At 43.4% G+C, this 22,277-nt stretch overlaps 1 protein-coding gene across 1 annotated transcript in view; it reads left to right on the top strand.

Moving 5' to 3' along the window:
- Positions 1-279: 279 nt before the first annotated feature.
- The window catches only part of PARD6G (par-6 family cell polarity regulator gamma), a 64,143-nt gene continuing 42,145 nt past the window's right edge, over positions 280-22,277 (top strand). Inside the window, exons 1-2 of the mRNA XM_079302760.1 lie at positions 280-508; positions 13,283-13,505. Coding sequence (XP_079158886.1) covers positions 437-508; positions 13,283-13,505 — 295 coding nt within the window. The 5' untranslated portion in view covers positions 280-436. The remainder of the gene's footprint in view (positions 509-13,282; positions 13,506-22,277) is intronic.

Below are 22,277 nucleotides of genomic sequence, written 5' to 3'. Positions count from 1 at the left end.
GCAGCACTTTTCAGATCCCAACCTTCTTTCAAGAACAATCAGCGCCGTCTGGAAAAGTTCGTGCGGGTCCCTTTAGTGGCGCACAACGGGCACCTCCGAGCGCCGGGGGAGCAGGACGGCGGCTCCCCGGGCGCGCTCAGCGCTGCGGCCCGCCCGCCGCCGCCCGCACCAGCCCCAGCCCCGGCCGCGGCGGAGCCCCGCGGCGCCGGGGGGCGGGTCGGGGGCGGTCCGGGGCGGGTCTCGGCGGGCCGAGGCGCCCGCCCGCCGCCGGCCCAGCCGGAGCGCCAGCCCCGCGCGGATCCCTGCGGCCGCCGCCGCTGCCGTTGGCGCGCGCGCGCCGGGAACAAAGTGGCCGCAGGAGCGGAGCGCGGCGCGAGCGGGGCCGGCGGCGGCGGCGCGGGAAGGGAAGGGGACGGGAGGCAGCGGCGCCGGGAAGATGAACCGGAGTTTCAACAAATCTCAGACTCTGCGGTATCTGGAGTGCAGCGCGGTGGAAGTGAAGAGTAAGGTGAGCAGACCGCGGCGCGGCCTCGGCCGGGAGCGCCCCTGCCCGGCGGTGCTCCCGAAAATGAATGGAGCCCCCTGCTTTCCCCGTGTCTCCGCTCCCCGCCCGGTGCGGCCGGAACCGTGTCCCAGGCTTAGCCCGCAGAGCGGGGACGGGCTGGCGGGGAGGCGGGCTCAGCGCTCCGGGCGCAGCTCCCGGCGAGCCGCCCCTGCCCGGCCGGAGGCGCGGCGCGACCCTTCCCCGCCCGGCCCCGGCCCCGGCGCGCCGCCCGCCGCTCCTGCTCCATCTTTTGTCTCGCCGCGGGGACTCCGGCCGTAACTTCGTGGGGCGGCTCGGGAAGCGCCGCCGGCCTCGCCCGGCGGGCGGGCTGGGGCTCGGCCCGGGGGCACCGGGAGGCGCGGCCCCGGTGCCGCTCCCGCCCCACCCCGGGGCGTTTCAGCCCCCGGTGTTCCGACCGGCTCCCGGGAGGCGGGATGGGTGCCCCGACGCGTTCAGGGGAGAGGAGCGGAGAGGAGAAGGGCCGTGTCCCCCGCCGGTGCTGGCGGCGCCGCGGTCCCGCCGTGGGTCCGAGCCGCAGGAGCCGGAGCCAGACCTGCGGGAAGCTTCCCCCTCCTGCGGCGGCTGTGCCGGGATGCCGGCACCGGCATCAGCTTGTGCACGCCGGTGGTGCTGGGGAAGGAGCCGAGATGGCAGGGCTGCCGGAGCTGGCCGCCTCCAAGGATGGATGGTGCCGGGTGGCTGCGCCTGGCGCTGGTCTTGCTGAGCTCTCGTCAAGAGACTTTGGTCTCAGACTGCTGATCCAGCACATCAAAATCTTGCCTGTGCCTCTGACGACACAAATAAATAGCATTTAAGCAAAACTGAGAAATCTCCCTGAAAGCATGTGTTTTATACTCGTATAACAGGCAAGGTGTAGGAAATGCATGAGTTGAAAAGAGCACGGATAACTTTAACCTTCCCCAGAGTCCCTGATCACCTGCTAAGATTGTGTTAAAGGTGATGTCTTTGGGACTCTCTGCTTGTGCTGCTCATTTTTGTCCATTTTTGCTGTTAAAATTTGCATTCAGATCAAATGGCCTTGAGCACCAAATAGAGCAGAGACAGCTTCAGTGGGAGAAGTACTTTATGTCCAAGTGAGCCCCCAATCATTTTTAAGGATGGCACCTGAAATGTGGGTTCAGGCCCTTATTTCCTAACCTCCTGTTGCCACTTGAAAGGGCTCAACTGGCCTAGAAAGTTCCATTCTGCTTCCACAGCTGGAAAGTTTTGGTTCGGCTTGTACTGGTTCTAAGATGTAACCCACCCACAACATTCCTTGTGGCTCCCAAATGCTCCAGATCCTGTCTTCTAAATTATACCCCTTACATGCTATAAGTGTTGAACTAAAGCTTTGACCACTTATGAGAATTTTTAAGTTCATCCTCTCTCTTCTACTTCAGTATTGCCATAGTTTGAGTTTCTTCTATTAACAATTAGAATGCAACCTTATAGTAGAGGGCTCATAGCTTCCCTTACAGCTGCAGGAACTCTGTAAGTCAATCCTACCTGGTTCTATAGACACAGAGTGATGTATGGGGAGATGGTAAGCTTAGGAATAATTGCGGATTTTTGGAGGGAAGGAAAATAAACTTGTATGGGTGGGATGAGTTTAGTGAAGGCCTTCTGTAGCTCAGGTTTTCACTACTGACGGCCCAGAAGCTAGTACGGAGAACTCTACTGCTTTGGAAGAAAACATAAAATAGAGGCTAAATTCAGAATACCCTGTTGAGGGCCTACACCCAGCAATGATCTGTGAACCTACAGCATGTGTCAGTGGAAGCTGTGCTGTTGAATTTCCTGGTGCTGGTGAGTTTTACTGTTAGCATGACTTGAACACAATAACAGCTAGGCTGTTCATGTAGCAGGCTGTTGGTGCTGACATTGCAAGATAGTTTGAGCCTGTAAAGCTCATAGGTTCCCTCTCACACAGTTACTCTTCAGCTATCTGAAGGAGGTCCAGTGAAAAGCTCTGGCCAATGGTACCTGGCAAGGTGCTGTAAATAAACCTTATGCCTCTTACAAAAACACAGTGTTGTTATAGGGTGGGTTGTGATGCTGGCAGCCTTGCCTCTGTGGATCACTGTGTTGTTGTGCTGTGATCATTCAGAAATACAGAGTGTTGAGATTTTTTTGTTTGCATGAACTGTCTGAGGCTGGGGGAACAAAAAGGTTCAGTAATGCTACTTTTGGTAGCCCTATGTAGTCAACCTTTTAAACACTTAGTTGCTGGTGTTTTGTAGGTATGAGGCCTGTCTGGGCTTGCCTGAGAACTTGAAAGTTGAGTCTGAGAACTCATGATTTTGCAGCTATCGCCTGGGAGCGCAGGCTGCCAGGTGAGCGGAGGTGGGTGCAGCTCAGCCTCTGCGCCGGGGCATGCTGCTGGCCAGGGATCAAGGGATTCTTGGTGGCTTTTCAAAGGCTGGGGAAGTGGCAGTCCGTGGGCAGGTGGAATCCCTTTTAGCACAGGAGCTGAGTGTGAGAGACTGCTGCTTTTACACAATGGTGTGAAATAGCTATTCTCCTCTGAAGATTGAGTTTGATCAGAAGGAGCTCTGGAAAAAATGGTTGTGGGGAGCTGGATAGGAGACAGTTTTCAGGTAGTGGGGTTTTGATATCCCTGCCTGTGTTGTGATAACCAGGTGGTTCCTTCCTTAAGGATAAACCAGCATCCTGCTGATGTTTTGCATTAGTCATAATTCAGAAACTGCTCCTCTGAAATCTGTTTTTTCTGGATTTTCTGAATTTCTTTCCTTTTCTCCAAAAAGCAAATTCTTGAAAGTCAGTTTGTGCCCTTGATAAGTGAAAGGGGGGAGTTTGTCAGCGCTAAGTACTGTACTGGGTAAGACACTTCTCTGGAAATCCCCATGTATCCTTAAGTTATAAGGTTCTTGATGTGTGCCAGAGGGTTGTTTAAAAACAAAGAGTGTGTGTGTATGTATCTGTGTTGGAAGGGGGGGAGAGGGTGAGGAGGAGGGAGAATCTTGATGGCTGAACTCATTCCAGTTTTCAACATCCTTCTTGTTCCAGAGGGCCAAAACCTGCAGGCAGTATTCCTTTTTATTTATTTATTTATTTATTTATTTATTTATTTATTTATTTATTTATTTATTTATCCTTTCTGTCCAGTAGACCTGTGAGGTTTGTGGATGATTGGATTGCAGCGGGTCTGAACCAGCCTGCAGCCCTGCTAAACCCAGCCTGACCCATCACCCCTGCAGGGAACATGGCCCAAAGCATGCTTCAGCTCATGATTCTTCTGTCTATGGGTTCTTCAAGTCTGTGACTGTGTGGAGGGGATGCTGGCAGGGATATTTCTCTGCCTGTGTCATTGCAGGAGGGGCGGCTTTGTGGCGCTGTGTTGTACCTTGTGGTGTATGTCAGGTCACTTTTCCTCTGGGTGACTGTAAGGTGCTACAAAAGCTTCATGGATCTCTGTGCTGCAGCAGATACTGAAGGGGAAAACCCTCTGCCATCTGTGCACACCTCTGTTTCAGACATGGCAGTGGTGGCAATTGCTGCAGTCTCCCACTTTAAGTCCCCTTCTGTCTGGCTCCCTGCTTTCCCCCTTCCTCTGCCTAATCCTCAAGAGAGCTGGCCTTAAAATCAAAACACTTAAAAGCTTGTTGCTAGATAGAAAAGAGGAAGGGTAAAGAGAAACCTGCTTAGAAATTGGCACATGTCATAAGAAAATATTAATTGAATTGTAATTACACCTTAACCCTTCTCTTCCGTCTTTCATGACAAAATAAATTAGAAGCTCAGTTCTTATCTAGGTGTTGTCTCTGTAGCTCAGGATTAATGTTTCAGCCCTTTTAGACAGGATCTGAAAACACATTATCTTGCTGGCTTAGAACAACTGTGTATTCTCATGTGTCTAGTACTCACTGGCTCCTTTCCTCTGTTGGGTGACAAGTGAAATATCTGTCCCCTCTCAAGAAACTGCCTCTAATCTCTGAAAAAGGTTTCCAGATGACCCTTTCTCTTCCCTTTTTCCCTTTTACCGATAGCTCCAGTGCCTGCAATGTGTGGGGCTTTTTGTGTTTATTTTGTTTGGGATCTCGTGGCCACAGGCAGAGTTCTTAACCTATTTTTCATTTTCTGTCTTTAGCTTTACAGAGAGGTTACAGGCATCTTTGCCCATTAATATAAGCCTACAGAAGAACAAATGCTTTTAAAATAGGAATTCCTACATTGAATTACATAACTCCTTGTAGCCAATTTTCTTTTGTCTTGCCCTGAGTGAAAGGAGATTTTATTTTTTGTTCCCTTGAATATTGTACACAGTTTTTCAAACAGGAGGGCAACTATCAGCCCAAATGTGTATTTCTTTTCCAATCTCTTAGATATTTTGGAATAGTAGAAGTAAAATATTGCCTCGGGCCTTTAAATGATGGCACTTTGAATTGTTTGTAAAAGTGTGTTTTGGGGTTTTTTTTCACTCTGAAACTGACAGGTCCATGTTTCTGGCTTAAAAGCAGCAGAGTACTGTTTTTCTGTTACTACTATATGTACTGTATGTACTAGTAAGAATTAATTTTCATGATTTCAAAGATGACTAAATGTACTTGTCGTTCCCTGATAAAAGTGCTTTGCAAAAGAACCCTTTGTTGTTGATGAACCCTCTGGGACAATGGCACTTCGATAGTGGCTGAGGATTGTAAAAGCACAGCTACCTGACTCACGTGCTGACTGTCACATTTCTGCCTTATTAATAGTGTCATGTTTTCTTGCATTGCAAACTGATTTACAAATTAACAATAATGTGACTAACATCCTACTACCATAAACAGGCCCATTAAGATAAATAGAACCAGTTAATTATAACCATATTTTTTATACTCTCTTCTCCCATCCTGTTTCAACTCTCATTAAATGTTGGTGTTTCGATGGGTGCTGCAGATGGATTATTAATGAATTTTCAATCATTTTCTGCTATGTCTTGAGTTGACATGCTGTTACAGTGTTCAAAGACAGGAAGTGTGTTTGGGATCACTCCCTGCTCTTACAAAGTCACTAGCAGCTGAAAGAGTGTTTTGGTCTGGAGCTCCTGTAGCAGTCAGTGGTTCAGCAAGAGTGCCAGATAGATGCAGCATTCAAACAACTTGTGGGTGCTTTGTCCTGCTCATGTGTTGTCCCCCCCTTCCTAGAAGAACTGTGCCTGTGGTGTTACATAAAGATTGATAGTTTAAACCTCTTTTGCATCTTCCCCCCCCACTAAAGTTGCTGTCAACGTGACTGTTTAGCTATGGCAGTATATTTTATACATATTATGTGTTTGAAATGTATAAAGTGTAACATCAATCAGTGTTAGAACTGCAGCAATAGCTGTAAGAGCAAGCTTACCTCTAATAGCCCTCTCTAAAAAGGTTTTAAAGGTCTGCTTCTCCACTGTCTGGTGTTAACTGAGAGAGGTTTACAAACTGTGTTTTCCAGCCTTGTGTACTTTGATTTCACTCTAACCCTGAAGCTGTACAGGCCTTCTGAAGTTTTAAGAAAAGTTTTCCATGTGTAGCACACTTCAAAATAGATCAAAAAGCAGCCCTCTTTTTAAATGCTGCAGAGTGTTAAAACAGACTTTAAGTCTGCTTAAAGCTTTTAAGCAGTACTTTAGATTCTTCCAAGTTAAGGTCATACTTGTCATACCTGGCATAAAACTAAAATAAGTGCAGTAAAAAGCCCTGTAACCGTCTGATTTAACTTCTGTTTCTGAGCTCAAAAACATATTTGATTATATGCAAACCAAATGTGGCACGGACTCAGAAAACCGCAGTTCTTCCCCCTCTCAAATGAAGACAGTGTGCCACAGTAATAGCAACTTGAGACGGTCTGGATTGTTGCAAAACATGTCAAGAGAAAGAAACTGTAAACATTAGTATCTCTTAAGAAGTGTTGCCGCTGTTCCTTTCCCTCCCGGTTTGCTGAGCTTCTCACAGAAGGTATTGTGCTTATTCTGATGTGCTAAATAGCACCTACTAAACTCCTGGTTCCTCTCTCATTACAAACAAATCTTTTCTTTTTGTAGTAGGATGGCTTTCAGAAGTGGTCATGCCTAGCGACCTTAAGTCTGTCTGCTAGGTGACATGAGAGAAAGTGACCACAGCTTTCAGCTGAGCCACAAAAGTGGGTCCTGTGATGAGAGGCTAAGCCTTTCAGCTGGAAAGTGTGGCACAGACAAGTCACCTTGTGATAGTTCTGCTCAGGTGGCATCTGCAATAAGCAGCACAGTGTAACTCTTCTCTGACCTGGGCTCTGGCACTGTGGGAGCAGTAGTGCCTCTAGGAGATACAGGGAAGGCTGGAACATTGCTGTGAGCTACCTGGTGTCTCAGAGCATGGTGTGGTGGAGGATATACTCTGGGGCTCAGGTTTGATGTAGTCCCAGGTCTGTCTTGTCACAGAAAGATGGTAGTTCCTCCAGCAATGTTCCTGAAGCAAGTATATTGGTATGGGCTTGGTACCAGCTGTGCTAACTGGATGGTTGGCTATCTTGTGTTCCAGTATTCCCATGCTTTCCCATTCTTGATCCTGCCTCCAGCTTCTCTCCTGTTTGTAATACTTTTTAGTCTAGTAACGTGGGAATTTCTGATCTGCTTAAAACTTTGTCCAGACAGTCTGTCTTATGTGAGTAGTCTTCTCAAATTTAGTCTCACCACACTGAAACAGTCCTAAAGGACACTGAACAATGGACCTTTCAACTAAAGAGCACCTCAGAAAATTAAATGTTGTTTACAGCCAAGTCAAAAAGGAATGGCTCTTGTGTGAGGTCAAAATACCTGTGGAGGCTCTGTCTAACAGGCTCCAGGACCAGCCACCTCCAAGGAGTTCTTCAGAGGTGCAATTAATAGTGCCTTCCTCTGTAGTCCCTTATCATTCCCTTTGTGTGCACTTAATCTGAGCTTCTGGGAACCAAGAAGGGTTTTCCAAGGATTCACTGCTTGCTTCTAATTACCTTTACAATGGCAGCCAGGAGTTAAAAGATGATATATACGTTGGAAGACACTGCCTCCCTCTAAGTGAAGGCAAAATCTTCAGGTTCAGAGGTATTCCCATTCACTTTGGAAATGCCTGAAGTTCATTCGAGCATAAATGTCTGGGGAAGGGTGTGATGCCCCAGGGCCACCCAGCCTTGTGCCATCCCTCCTGCTTCTGCCCTGCACAGCTGTTCCCAGTCCCCCTTCAGGCCTGGCCAGGGGTGTGTGTGCAGCTGCATCAAATTACTTCTCTGCAGCTGTTGCTGGCCCTGAGCTCATGGGGAAAAACCTCTGGCAGCAGCTTAAAAGGTCTTAAATAAGTCTGGAACCAGCCAGAGCCCATGCTGGTTACAGGTTTCCTGTATAGATACCTCTCAGTAAGTGTTTGAAAGTGGTTTGCTCTCGTGGTTTGCTCTTGCTGGAGCCCACAGTAGTGCAGGGCTGCCTTTCTGCTGGAATCTGGGCTCATGGCTTAGCACAGTGCTGACCAGACCCCATTGCTTTGTCCCTCTGGTTGGCAAGGTGCCAAATCTCCTTTTTCTCCCTCGTGCCATGGATGTATGCAATCTGTGCTGTATTTGTACTTGAGCTCCGTGGTGTGATAGAGTGTGTTACATAAAAATACAGAATCATCTCAGTCTATGTCATTTGCAAACAGACTTTGATTTGTTCCCAGAGATGCAGGGTACCAAAATAAAAAGAGGAAAACACTTGCATTTGGAAAGGTAGACTTGGCACTTAAATCACAGATGTATTTTGAACGCTTCACTTTCCTGATGATGATTACTTTTTGAAGGAGAGTGGCACTGGGGTTTTAAATATCAGGAGGTGAGGCAGTGAGGAAGGCTGGCAGTGTGCTGCTTGGAGGCAATGCTGACAGAAGTGGTAGGGAGAAAGCAGCTACATGAGTGACCTGATAGGACAAAAAGTGCTGGAGCAAGGCTGGCAAAGAGATGGTGGTTCCAAACAACTGATACAATTGCTTTTGTGGATAACTATTTTCACAGACTGCTATGTGATCATGAGACAAAATAAGCAGTGTAGTGGTCTAGTTCTCAAAAATCATGAAATAAGTGAGGCAGGGGAAAGGGTAACCTTGGCTTTGAGTTGCCCTTGAGCTGACAGCCAAGCATGTGTAAAATGATCCCTATGAGACTGAATGCAAGGTGCATCTCATGAGCAGAAGGTGATCTGAGGGTGATGGCAACAGAGAGAGAGTAATTTCTCTTCCAAGTAGATGCCAAAGGGAGAAAACTTGCCCTGATCTGAGCCTTACAGCCCCCTGGAGAGTGTTTAAGGGGTTACAAAAGTTGTTCTTCAAACAAAAAGCACAGATGTGAAACATTGTGTCAAAGAAGCATGAAAAAGGGGAGCCACTGAAAGAAAAACTGTTCTAAGCATTTAAGGTACTAAAGCCCAGGCTGTGTTTCTCTGTGAGAGTAGAAGGAGGGAATAGAAGGAAGAAGGGTAGAAGTATGGCATGATGCCAATCAGGAAAAAAGTTTGTGGCAGAAGGTAGTGTAAGTGTGTCCATGAGGGGACTTCTATGAAGGGCAAACAGAAGAGAGACTGTCTTGCCTTTGTGACTCTCTCCTGAAAGAAATAGCAAGATCTGAGCAGAACATGAAATCTCACACTTTCCACCAGCTCATTTTAGTGAATCAAGCTCTGGAGTGAGCCATTGAAGAGAAAACTTGTTGCAGAGAACGTCTGCTTGCTTGGTGGCTTCTTGCCACTGTGACAACCACTCTGAGACTGGGAGCAGAGCTGGAGAATGCTGTGTGAGCTGGGGAAGATGTAAATGGGGGAGAAAAAGGGAACAGAGAAACAGGAATGTGACAGCAGAGCTCTCAAATCCCAGGTGAAGTCAGCAAGCATAGAACCATTTACATTGCCTTCCCTTCTCCTCTTTCTTGCCCTCTGCTCCTTCTCACTGATAAAGCATCCCTGATTAGGTCTTCCCAGTTTTGAAAATCTCACATGTAAGCAGAAATTACAATCTATGCAAGGATGAAAGTGTTCTTGATTTTTTTTTTTTTTTTTTTTTTTTTTACTTCATGAGAGAAGTAGGTGGCTCATGTAACTCATGTTTATTGCTACATGTTGCTCTTTGATGTCTACTTATTACAATAGCCTGATTTCAAAGCCAACAATAAACTAGAGGGATTGCACCTCATAAACATAGGGCCTCATTTTTGGCCCTGTAAACATCTTGAAATTTAAAATTTAAAGAAAAAAAAAAAAGGAGTTGCTCTCTTTTGCTTGCAAATAACTCCTTCATTTCACAAAATAGCATTACTCTAAGTAAACAAACCTCAAAATCCTGCTCGCTCATCTCCTCTGACCTCTTGTACCCTTTAGCCAGAAAAAAGCCAAAGAAAGCAGTTGATTGCTCTTGATCAGTGTGTGTAAGTTTTGATCAGCTAGCTGTGTTTTCCTTCTTCCTTAACACTACTTTTATCAGAACACTTTTCTGGGCATCTGTTTTTGTTTGGGGTTCCTGCCTGATGTGTTGCATTTTGTTGTGTGCTCTTTGTCATCAAACTGCAGACAACAAATACAGTGATTGGCTGATACTTTAAAGATCTTGGGGTGGAGGTTATTTTTGTGAAACAAAATGTACAGTTTTCTAAGTTGGTTTTTTTTCAGTCATAATAAGCCCTGTCAGACTAAATTATTTTTAAGTTCCCTGTGTTTCTCCTGTCTTGTCCTCTGAATTCTGCAATAGTGGATGCAGTATTAGCATTAGTTAAATAGGCCTGAGTAATTTACTGCATTATGGAAAACTAATCTGCTTGTTAAAACTGTTAATTTATCAAACAGTGTAATACAGTATTGTTCTGGCAGAGACTTTGCTGGCAGACACCAGTCCTTGTGTGTCTTTCTGTGAAGGGATATGATAAGAAGAACTTTGTGAGTTAGAGAAGGAGATCAGTTGTTTGGACTATCAGGATTTGTAGTTTCTGTAAGATACAGGGTGGGTGTTATCTTGAACTCCTGGCTGAATACAATGCAGAGCACCCAGTCTCCCAGCTGAGTGGTACTGCAAACCCAATTATTACTGTGATACTCTCTATCAGCCTCATTAGGGATGATGAATGAGCTGAAGCAGTTTTTTCCCCTCTTCTGAAAAGACCTGCTGACAATGGTGGCTGCCTGAGTATATGCACAGGGTGAATAACTCAGCTAAACTATTACTACAGCAATACTAACCTTTAAACAAAAAGAAAGTAATTCTCATTATCTGCTTAAATCTCTTGAGTCTTCCCATCTTCTCTACAGAATCACCTTCTAGCTCCCTTCCCTTTAAAAGCTGGGTCGTGCAGAAAGCACAAGTGAAATCTTTTGCATTTGTTTACTATTGTGCTATTCCCAGGCAAATGGAACTGACTCTTGGGCTTTCCTAAGGCTGAACATGTGAACAAGTCAATTTGACTGTACAGCATTCCTGTCAGACCTCAGTGCCCCAAGCCTGCAGTGGCATTCCCACATGTCAGGCTCCACTGATCCAGTAGTTTCCAGTGTGCCTGCAGGGGCTAGGCTGGGAGGCTTGGCCCTTTTGCCAGCTGTCTTATGTGGTAACTTAAGCTGAGCTTTGGGTCATACCAGCCAAGTGCAAGTAACCATCCTTCGTTCTCTCCTCTGTCCTTTTCCATGTCACTTTCCTGCTGGGTGCAATGTCCCTGGGCAGGACCTGAGCTCTGCCTTGGGTTCCCCCAGCAGACTGGGGTACAGGGGCTGTGTAGGGTGGGTGCTGTACTGCATGGGGTGGGACTGCACAGCAGCTGCATCCTCCAAAGCACCAGCTGTGCTAATGGTTCTGAACAAGCTGTACAGTAAACAAATGGTTACTGGGATTGGTGTCTGAGTGAGTGCCCTGGTATTTTGGCTCAGGGAATCCCAAGGAATCCCAGGTTCCTGCTCAGGTGTGCAGAGCAGTAGATGCAGTTCTTAGCAAAACCTACAAACACATTGTCCCTGCCCTTTTAGTTTATCATTTTAGATAGGTGTTAAGCTTGATACTTGAGATGGCTTTTTCTGGCTTGAATCTAAGAAAAAGAAAACTTTAGGATACTTCATAAAAATACATAAGCTTTTTCTTTTTGGTTTGAAGTGTGTCCACAGAAGTAAGTTGCCACTTGGATTTTACTGGAGAGGAGCAGAGGGTGAAGGACAAGGGAGAACTGCTTTTCCTCCATTGGAACCAGCTGTGGTTAGTCTGCCTTTTGTGCCTTTGGATGGGCACTCTGAAATCCAAACTGGAACTAGCAGTTAATATTACAAACAAGCAGCATAATTTGACTAAACAAGCTTTCAGATGATCACAACTAGGCTTTGATGCTCAAGAGTGGGATTTTCATAACTGCGGAAGTAATTTGAGAACATGCTTGTGCCCAAAGCCAGTAGGGTTATGTTGGCTTCTTTTTATCCTTTTTGCTTGAAGATGATTATGGGGATGATTCATGCTTTTGTTAGTCTCAGCAAGAGAGTGGCGTGCATGTATAGTTGATTTAACAGCTGAGAACCTCTAAGCAAGCAATTTTCCATTTTGAGGAAGAATTTGTCTAGAGAAGATTCTCCCCCTTTTTCTTTTTGTGTGCTTCTTAGTTTTGTGTCTTTGGTTTCTAGCCCTGCTATTGGCTGACTTTGCAAATGAGAACTTCCATGAGGTCCTAGTTACAGCCTTACTTGTTCTTGGATTTGTGGCTTTGGTTCCATGTTCAGGAGTGAGTTAGGATGGTTTTAGAGGTTCGGTTGATGAATAGCAGTTTACTCATAATATAAATTCTGGTATATTAAATAAATGTATCAGAAAGCTGGTTTAAGTTGTTTAGTCTAACTAGATGCCTATTTTCATTCTTTTAATTTCTTTAAATGGAGGATCAATTTTTTCCCTCCTATTTTTAACAGCATGTTTCTAAGATCAGAAATAAGGACCATTGAAATCTTCTCCTCAGTCCCTTCATGGATTTATAACATGAATTTATTTTCTATTGTGCCAAATCACACCCTCCTACCTCTACTATTTATTTCTTTTTTGACAATCACTCTTTAATGGTCTATAAAGCTTTAAAAATAAAGGCCAGTGGAGTGACAAAAAAATTAACCCATGAAAGCTAACTTCCCTTCTACTGCATGGACTGCCAGGAAATTCAGGGGTCATGTAGAGTGAGAGTATTTTCTAATAACAAGCTGTGTGCTCACATACCATGCTTCTTTAAAGGTCTTGTGGTTGGGATCCCAGTGGTATTGATGGGAAACGTGCAAAGAATTTTTACAAGGTGTTTGAATAGCTGAGTACCTTCTTTTGAAACAGTAGAGTGAATACTTCTGCTTTGGAGAAGAATGGTTCTGTGGATTCCTGAAATGATGGTAATGAATAGTGGACCTTCCAAGTTAAGTCCTACAAATGCAGTTATCCTCTAGAAGATTTAATGAAAACTTAATATTTTAAAAATGTGATTTCCTTTGAAGTTGAAACACTTGAGTGTACCTGTGATGTCTTGGTAGCCATGGTTATGCTCTGATGGGAGGACCTAAAAGGCCATTAATAGACTTGTAAGCACCAACATGTGACACATTTACCACAGAACAGGTTTGAAAAGTTGAAGCTGGACTCGATCTCAGAAGTCTTTTCCAACCTGACTGATTCTGTGGCTCTCTAATTCTGTGAACAGAGAGGTGATGTATACCATGTTCAGGTGCCAAAGTGCAGCATTGGCCTGTGGTGACACATCTGCTGATGCTCTGTTTGCTTTCTCTTGCAGTTTGGGGCAGAGTTCAGAAGGTTCTCTCTGGATCGCTACAAGCCAGGAAAGTTTGAAGACTTCTACAAACTAATTCTTCACATTCATCACATAGCCAACCTGGAAGTGATGATTGGATATGCTGATGTGCATGGAGACCTTCTCCCTATTAATAATGATGACAACTTCTTCAAGGCTGTTTCAAGTGCTCACCCACTGCTCAGGGTTTTTATCCAAAGACAAGGTAAGGTGCAGATGTAAAGAGGCATCTAGGAGCCATCTTGCTCTTCCTCACAGGCACTTCATTGCCTGGAATGGCATGGCTTCATGGCAGGTAGAGGGACTGCATTGCTGCCTGAAAGGTGTTTGAAGGATACCATGCTGGGAATCACCATGAGCCCCTTTGTTGTCTGAGGCAAGTGTACCTTGTGCTGCTGGTGTGTGTCACCACCTGAGCATGCCAAGTGCACCATTCCACTTGAAGGGAGGGAATCTCAGTACTACTACTACACATTTAGAAATCTTATCTCTCCATCTTGATAGTCAGTGTCATACCCAAGTTATTCATGCCTGTGTGTGAATGCACACAAATGTGTAGTTCTGAAAGGAAAAAAAAATGTCACAAATGACATCTTGTTTGACAGTGTTAACCTGGCAAACAAACAAATGATGATTTTTATTTTTTTTTTTTTCCCTCTGCCTTACACTAAGGAATGCTGAATCTTCCCATTTTGAATCATCAAGCAAACCTGGGGCAGAATTGCCTGAATGTCAAGATGACATCAGGTTTAAATGGTCTATGTGTTTTTTTCCTTAAAGATCATGTTTGGCAGTCTCTTCAGAAGAGAATTGGCTTTTATAATAAGGTGTCTTCTCACAGAGCTCCTTAAATCCCAGGGGAGCCTAACACTGTGTTAACACTTCCTCCACAGTTGGTCTTTTTTCAGCCATGTAGTGATTTATAGCACAGGGCTTTTAGAATTAAAATCTCATCAGCAACAGATGCAGAAGCAAGACTTGATTTGAGACTTGGAACAGTCACGTAGCTTTTTTTGGCCTGGACTCTTGCTGTGTGCTGATTAGGATTTAGCAAGAGGCTCCAACCTGCTCATTGGTGTAAGCTGGTAGGATGTGGTTTGATTTGGTGTCATCAAATACATCCAGCCATGTGTGGCTCCTGACTCTTCAGAGCATATCATCTGCCACCATTTAGATGTGTTTTTTAGGTGCTCAAGGAGCCAATTGAGAAGAGGGTTTGGAGCAGTTTGTTTAGTTGATCTGTCTATTAGATGAGTGGAAATGTCTGGGAGAAAGCTTGCTCCTCCTTCTTGTGCAGGAAGTGCAAATGTGGATCACAAATCCCATTAGGTGTTCTAGAATGCTTGTTAGGGCTTGTGAATGTTCATGGTGGGTCGAGTCATGAGAAATCCTTTGCATGAGTTTGTCATGCCTGCTTCAGTTTAAGTTTATTCATTATACTTAAGTTTATTAAGTTTATTATTTATCTCTGGGTCAGTCCTGCTCAGAACACAGTTGTCCATGCTCTGGACAGACAGTTGAAACCACTGGCCTAACCCTGCACAGGAAGGGATTTGCCACTGAAATGTTGATCACAGAAATAGGCAAATCAGAGAACCGTTGTCTACATACAGAAAAAAATTCTCCCTCTTCTTCTAGGAGAAGTGTGCTGATTATTAAGGTTTTCATCCCTTAACCTTAATGGAACCTTTTTAAAAAGCTTTTATTTTACCTGTTGCTCAGTGAGAAGAATCATGCTGACAATTGAAGGAAGACAGGCCTGTTCTTCTTCAAGTGTGGCAAAGCCTGAAGTCTTTCCCAACACACCTTCTCCCTCTGTAAAGCTGAAGGGAGCAGTAAATTCTGGCCCATCCCCTTGCTTAGTGCTAACTTTCATAGGGACCCCCAAGGTCAACATTTGAGATTTGTACTCATGTATGGTCTCCAACAATCATGCTCATCTCCTTTGCTTAGACAAAGGTTTTAGAAATTTTTCCCTTCAGAAATGAAGGTGAAATTTTCATCTTTTTCCTTTGCTCTGCTGGGGTGATAGAATAGTGCTGGTCCTTCTGTTGGAGACGTGCACAGGAGAACAAGTTGACTAGCACCAAGAAATCATGATGCCATTCAGGGGAATGTGGTGTGCCTGCACCCTAAACTCTGTCTTCAGAGGCAGGAAATTAGCATGACAGGCATGCTAGTAAAATATGTGAGCAGTGCTCTCTTGGGACTTTGAAGGAGACTGCAGAGCCTGGGCTCTCTAGGCTGTTGGATCAGGGATCACTGCTTTTCAGTGGGAATAGTCCTGGGAGCTGGCTGCCAGAGGTTGTTCTTGCAGTGTTGTGGAGTAGGGAGAGTATCAGGGAACAGGGCAGAAATATGCAGGCACAGAAGGACTGAATAGTTGAAGGTCAGGTCTCTTTTTCTAACAAAGCAAACTGTTTATCAACTGCATGATTAGTCATCCTGTCTGTTTTTCCAGTTTATAGCTGAGTTACCCTTTCTCTTGTCAGGTCAATTTCACAGTCATGATAAAACACTTAAAACATTCTCAGAGTGGCAAAATAGGTAACTTAGTCTTTGCGCAATAATCAAGCAACGATTTCCTAGTTTGATGCTTTTGTTTGCCTAGGAGTTTTTCATCTGAGCTTAGTCTTGCACTTTTTCAGTTCAAAAGCCTTTCTCTAACTTGTCCCCAGAAGCAAACATTGCTTGGACTCTTCATTCCAGGTTGGTGTCCGGGTATGGAATGGCTGTTTTACTGTTTTATTGTTCCCCTTTCTCTTTTTTTTTTTTTTTTTTATTTTTTTTTTCCCTCCAGGATCACAGTAATCCAGGCAGGGGATATTAGTGCTTATTAGCCAGTCATTTTAATAAGGACTAGAATTGGTGTTCCCAGTGTGCTTGCAACAACTGCTGTTCATAGTTTTTGGGTCTTGAAGAATCTGGGACATTTGCAGGTTATGTTTGAGTAAATTCAGCTATAGCAAATTTTTATAGCTCATAGTGATTTGTCTGCTTAAAGTATATGCTGCTGCTCTTTTTTTTTTTTTTTTTTTTTTTTTTCCCAATACCAAATTACAATGTGGACAAAAATCCTAATTAGAGAACTAGGCTATAAAAAGAGCAGTTTTCCTTTGACTTGCTTTCCCAGGCTGCAAGTATGGGTCATGTCCTGTGTTGTAAACTGACGTGGCTCTTTTGGCTCTGTTATTACAGTAGTGATTTATATCAACTGATGCTTTGAGCATGAGGATTTGTTCACTCAGCTGTAACTGATACCAGACATACACAGAACTCCCTGTGGAAGGTGCCTGCTGCTGTGGAAGGGATAGATGTCTCAAAGACCTTAGAACAATGCAGGAACCTGAGGACATGTTTCGCTTGCTCTGTAGTAACTTTTGCATTTTAGCCAAGACCTGCATCAAGGAAGAGTTTATCTGATGATGCTGATCATAGTTTTCAAGACTGTTTGGTCTGTGTCTGACTTAAACTACACCACTTGAAACAATTTCTTGTATACTGCAAAAATATTTAAGTGTAAGCTATGAATTCAAGCAGAAACATAAACCAGAAAACCTGAAAGGAGTTAGTATTACTGTGAGTGCATTACATTATTTCTTGCAGGATTAAATGGAATGAAGTTATAATCAAATCTTCGCTTTAATGCTTGTCTCACAGAGGCACAGTATGTGTTCAAACTGAGCTGTGTTGGAACATCTTAAATAGACTGGAATAATAATGAGTTCTTCATGGTAAACCTGCCTCAAATGACTCCTTGAACTTTGCAGGGGAGGTATAAGGATGTAGAGGAAGTGGAGATCTACTAAGTAAAAGAGATTTGAAAATTTTGCTTTGTTACCTACTGGGGTGTGTTCAACCTACAAAGTTCAGAAACTCAAGGAAATGTGGCAAAATGAACAGAATGATCACACTGTAAGTACTTAGAACAGTGCTTTTTTTCCCAAGGCTTCTTTTTTCCCAAGTGGTATGTCTAGGACCAAGTATAGCAAGCAGAGTGGTTAACTGAGCACACCACTGTAAGTCCAAGCTAACAATTCTGATACTGGTACTGGGAGAACTGGTGGAGGCTGCTGATGACCAGACCTTCACTTCCTACCAGGGTCAGCAGGTTTATAGTGTTTGCACGGGCAGAAACAGAAAATCTTCTGTAGCTCAAGTTGCAAAGGAGGTGGGAGAGGTGGTGCACAGCCTGTCTGGTCTCATCCTGATGCCAGACAGGTCAAATGAACTCTCCTGGGAAGCCTTTCTGTTTTGTCCACAACAGGAGGTATGTTCTGATTCTATAAAAATAACAATAAATTAATGAATGTGGGGATACTTTGTCATTCCCAAAGCAATTCTACTTCAAATTCACAATCTCTCCATCAGTAAAGTTAATTTTAAAGCTTTCTAAAGGTTTAAATGGTTTCATTATGAGTGTCCTGCAAGAAGGAGACAGAGGAAGAACTGAAGTGTCAGGTGACAATTTGAATTTCAGGTTAACTTTGTCAACTATTACACTTCTTGCAGGAACATGAAAGGCAGAAGAAAATCTGAAGAAGCTGAAAAACATTCTAAGAGCCAGTACACTAAACCACGCTCCACAGCAAAATGGAGCAGGGCCTTACATCATAAATTAGTGAATACCACAAATTAACTGCAGATGTTAATTGACATGGATGGAAGTTAGAGAAGGCTGATGACATCTGATATCTGGGTCATTTTGCAGTCTGGAAAACTGATAGTGTGTAAAAGTACCATCTTCAGAAACTTGGTATAAATATCTTTTCTTTTGTAGTTATGTTTTTTAATAGTCCATTACTGTTACAGTAAACCAGCACTGAACACCAGTCATTGCTTCCTTCCTTGAGTGGTTAGAACTGCAGTCTACCATCAGTTCTCACTTAAAGCTTTATCCAAAATCAACAGGGGGGAAAAAAAAAGTGTATTTACCTGGTAGGGTTTTGGATTTGGCTTGTTTTAATATAGAGATTGGAAGATGCTGTTTTACTTCAACTGCATACAGTGACTAATGTATTTAAAACTGCTGTGCTATGCAATATATTTGTGCATGTTCAGAAGCAGTTCATAACTCTGCAATTTCTTATTTACCTGGCAAAGTTTTGTCTGGCTCTAAGTACCAACATCTGTGCTTAGCTTTCTTGTATTATAAAATCAGAGCAATCACACTCAGTTTTAAAATAAAAATGTGCTAATGGGAATCATGCCCAGGTCTGCCTGAAAAACCAGTGGTGGGTTGTTTTATTGTCTTTCATACTCTGAGCAGATAATCCCCAGGAATGGTTGTTGGCTGTCTAACCACATGTGTTAAACACAAAAACTGGCTTTGAGGCAGCAGCTATTTCCAGCTACCTAAAACTTTTAACTCTCTGCTCAGCCTTCTGGAGTGGGTACAGTTACAAAAGTTTGAGTTCAATTCTTTCACATTTGTTTTTTTTTTTGGTTATTCAGTAACTCTCCTGGTTTTTTTGCAGCACAGGCATTGGCTTTGTTTTCTCACAATGTTGTCTTTATAAATGAGAATAATGTGATTTTACTGCTCTTATTAAAGGTGTTTGATATGTTAAATAATATGTTGCAGCACATATAAAGAGAAAATACTGAACTCCTCCTGGTCTTCCTTTTGGTTGAGCTGAACAGATTTTCTCAATGGTGGTCTAGGAGTCCGAGGGAATAAAATAAATTTTTTTCAAGTGCAGAGACGGTGATTTGAGATCTTCAGTTTATCTGCTCCAAAGGCAGGTGGGAGGGTGAAGAAACTCTGCTGACACTTGGTGTAGTTCATGGGTGGTTCTGCTGTTGGTCAGACTGTCCCAAGGCTGCTTCCCTGTCTCCACTGCCCTGGACTAGTGTGACCCAGTGGCTGGGCTCCCTGAGCCAGCTCTTTGGCAGAAAACAAGTTGCTTGAGCAAAGAGCTAGCATGGGATGGGCAGATTTAAAGCAGGTGAACACTGCCATGAAGCCTCTGCTTCCTGGGAGGAAGAACTTGTCTGCTTCTGGTCTTTGGAAGTGTGCAATTCCACTGGATTTGGAAAGGAGGCAAAGCATCTTGTCTTAGCTTTGACAAGATTAGAGGATGGTGATAAATTTCATGCTAGTATATAGGAGTTGCTGCTAGGCTTATATTAAATCCTTTCATGACTTCTTTCAGAAACATTTCTGGTTTTGAGCTGGAGGGGTCTTTGAAAGCTTGTCAAGCCAAGTAATCCTTGTCCCACTCAAGTCCTTTGATATCTGAAGATAAGTAAAATGCAGCTGTTTGTTCCAGTAAAGTCTGGCAACAAATTACTGTAACTTCTGTGTTTCACCTTTCATGTGCAAATGATGAGACTGGGTAATCATTATCTTTCTACTGGTTTATTAAGCAACTTTAAAAACATAAAGTTTTTAGTCTGGCTTGTCAGACATAAACAAAAAACAGGCTTGGATTTTGTTGCTTGCATGGTTAGTGATGCCTGGTGGCTGAACAGAGCCAGTGTGAGGCTGCTGCTTTCCTTCTCCTTGAAAACTTCATTTCTAGAGTATGAGAATGTTTGATTTTCATCACCAGTTACTTCTAATTGCAACCAGGACAGCTGCTAAGGAAGAATTTCAGTGAAAGAGGGATGGAAATAGAATAGCCTGCAGCCAGGCTTTGTGGGGTCGGTGGATAGCTGATAGTGGGAACTGTTGAAGAAAAATGTGCTGCATAAATATTTGCAGTGTCCAGTAATCACAGAACAGAAGCCTGGCAAAAACAGCAAACATTTGTTACACTTCCATGTTAAAGCTACATGGGATTTGTTTTCAGTTTCAAAGTTCAATAACTTAATAATAAATACACTTAACCAACTTATTAAGAATAAAAAATAGACTTTCACAGTCATAAAAATTGCATCAAGGTCATACCAGCACCACACACTGTGCTGAATTTAGACTAAAGAAACTTGTTTACAGTGGGAACTCGTTCAGCCTTTAATAGGAGCTTCTCCTCAACTCCATGCCTAGCTTCAGTTCCTAACCCATGTAAGAACATGTCCCTCCAAACTTCTGTTTGTTGTCCTATAGTTGTGGATTGCTGCCCTAAAAGTGATTGAAAAGCCAAGACACAAGAACTTCCCAATTATGTGCTATTTCTTGTTTCCTTCCTTGGCTTGATGCTTTTTCTTTAAGATAGTGAAGCTGCTCTGCCAGGTGGCTTGGCTGTATAAAAACAGTGGTGAGGAAGACTTGTCAAATGATCCATCTCTGTTATGGTCCCTGTATGAGGGGAATTTTCCACTATTTACCTTTTCTTACCTTAGTAGTCAAAACAAGAGATTCTGTTTCCTGCTCATGGCTCAGGTTTTTTCCTGTTGGACCTAGTTGTCATTTCCCTTCTGTGAGTGATGGAAACAAACAAAATATGCAGATAATAATGAGAGTGGACACTCCAGTTTGTCACTGGATTTTACCTAACGAGACCTCACAAGCTCAAAGTAGCTTTGACAAAGCACATGAAGGTAGATAGTACAGTGCAAATACAAGCATTAACTCAAGATTCAGGCCTTCAGGAATAGGTTTTCTGCTGAAATTTTGAAGTGTTCTAAACCCTTAAGTACTTTATTGGTCTTAGGACAACTTAATTGGTAGACTCTTGCACTGAAAATAAGCGTGGATATTTCTGCTACGTGTTTGTAGTAGGCATTGAAAAATTAACTCCAAATATAGTTCTACAAATATAACTCCACTCAAACTATTTTTCTAAGTGAATGAAACCTTTTCTGTTGTCTGCCTGTGTTGTTGGGATTGCATGTTTCAAATTTAAATGGGTCAGTATTAATACTGCATAAGAACTGTGGGTATTTTTTCAGCTTCAAGAGAGAAAGCAGTTTGGGGGAGGTTGAAAGAACCCTTTCTTGAACCTGCCCCTGATGATGATCTCCTTGGATCTTATTTTTTCCTCTGTGCTATGTTTAGAGTAGTGAAGAATCCTATGGGAATATTAAGGAAACTATTAACTTAGAAAACTTCTCTGTTGTTCTTGCTTTTCAGGCCCCTGCCATATGCTGATATTAAGTAACCTCAAAAAGCTGAATAACACATGAATGAATAACTTCTGCCCCACTTATCTCCCCTGCTACCTCCAATTTTCTTGTAGTTTTTCTCTTCTGCTTTTTCTCCCATGTTTTTCTTTTTCTACCTCCCTGGACAGTCTCCCTTTTAGGTGAAAGCACACAAGTGCTGGTGTTGCTTTACCCCCAGCACTAGAAAAAGCTTGGAGAGCAGTGACAGAACAGGTATGGAAGTAACACTTAGTAAGGAGAACTGGCCTTTTGCTGTCAATCTTGGACCAGTTAGTTTTCTTCTCTGATTATCCCTTTGCATAAAAAAAAAATAGCTTACTTGAGAATTAAAAAAAAAAAAAAAAGTTGTAAAGTTTTGAAGAAAAAATATTATTTAATTGGAATTATTACAAGAATCTATATAAATAAGAAATTCTGTACTGTCTGGTGACTTTGGAAATGAGCTGGAATTCAGTGGAGTTGGGGAAAATCTCTGTCTGCAAGACTACCCAGCTGCTGGTAGTGGTGAGCTCCAAGTCAGCTTTTCTGCCTCTTCAGCTGCTGTAGGTGAACACAGCTGCTTCCTTTAAAGCTGGGTTACCAGCTGGGATTTGAAAAGGCATAAAGCTGTTTCCCTCATCCCTGGATGCCATGGGGGTGTCCTAAGAGGAGGTCTGTTAGTTACAGCCTCAGGATGGACACTGGTGGCAACCTGTTATTCACTTTATTAGCTTGGTTTATTATGGCTTTGTTTTCATTCTGCCAAGCAATTTGGTAGTTTTAATAGTATGATGCATTGATTTTGTATACAAAATAATTTAATCTCTCAATTTTTCCTTTTGTGTGCTTACTAAGGTCTAGTTTGAAGTGCAGCTGATGTGAGTAAAGTGGAGGAAAAATCATTGCATTAACAAAAAACATTGTGTTAATCAGAAAACCATGACATTTC

The sequence above is a fragment of the Erithacus rubecula genome (assembly GCF_903797595.1).
Source record: "Erithacus rubecula genome assembly, chromosome: 3".
NCBI lineage: Eukaryota > Metazoa > Chordata > Aves > Passeriformes > Muscicapidae > Erithacus > Erithacus rubecula.
The sequence above is the reverse complement of the archived record's forward strand: the minus strand, read 5'-3'. Positions and strand labels throughout refer to the sequence as shown.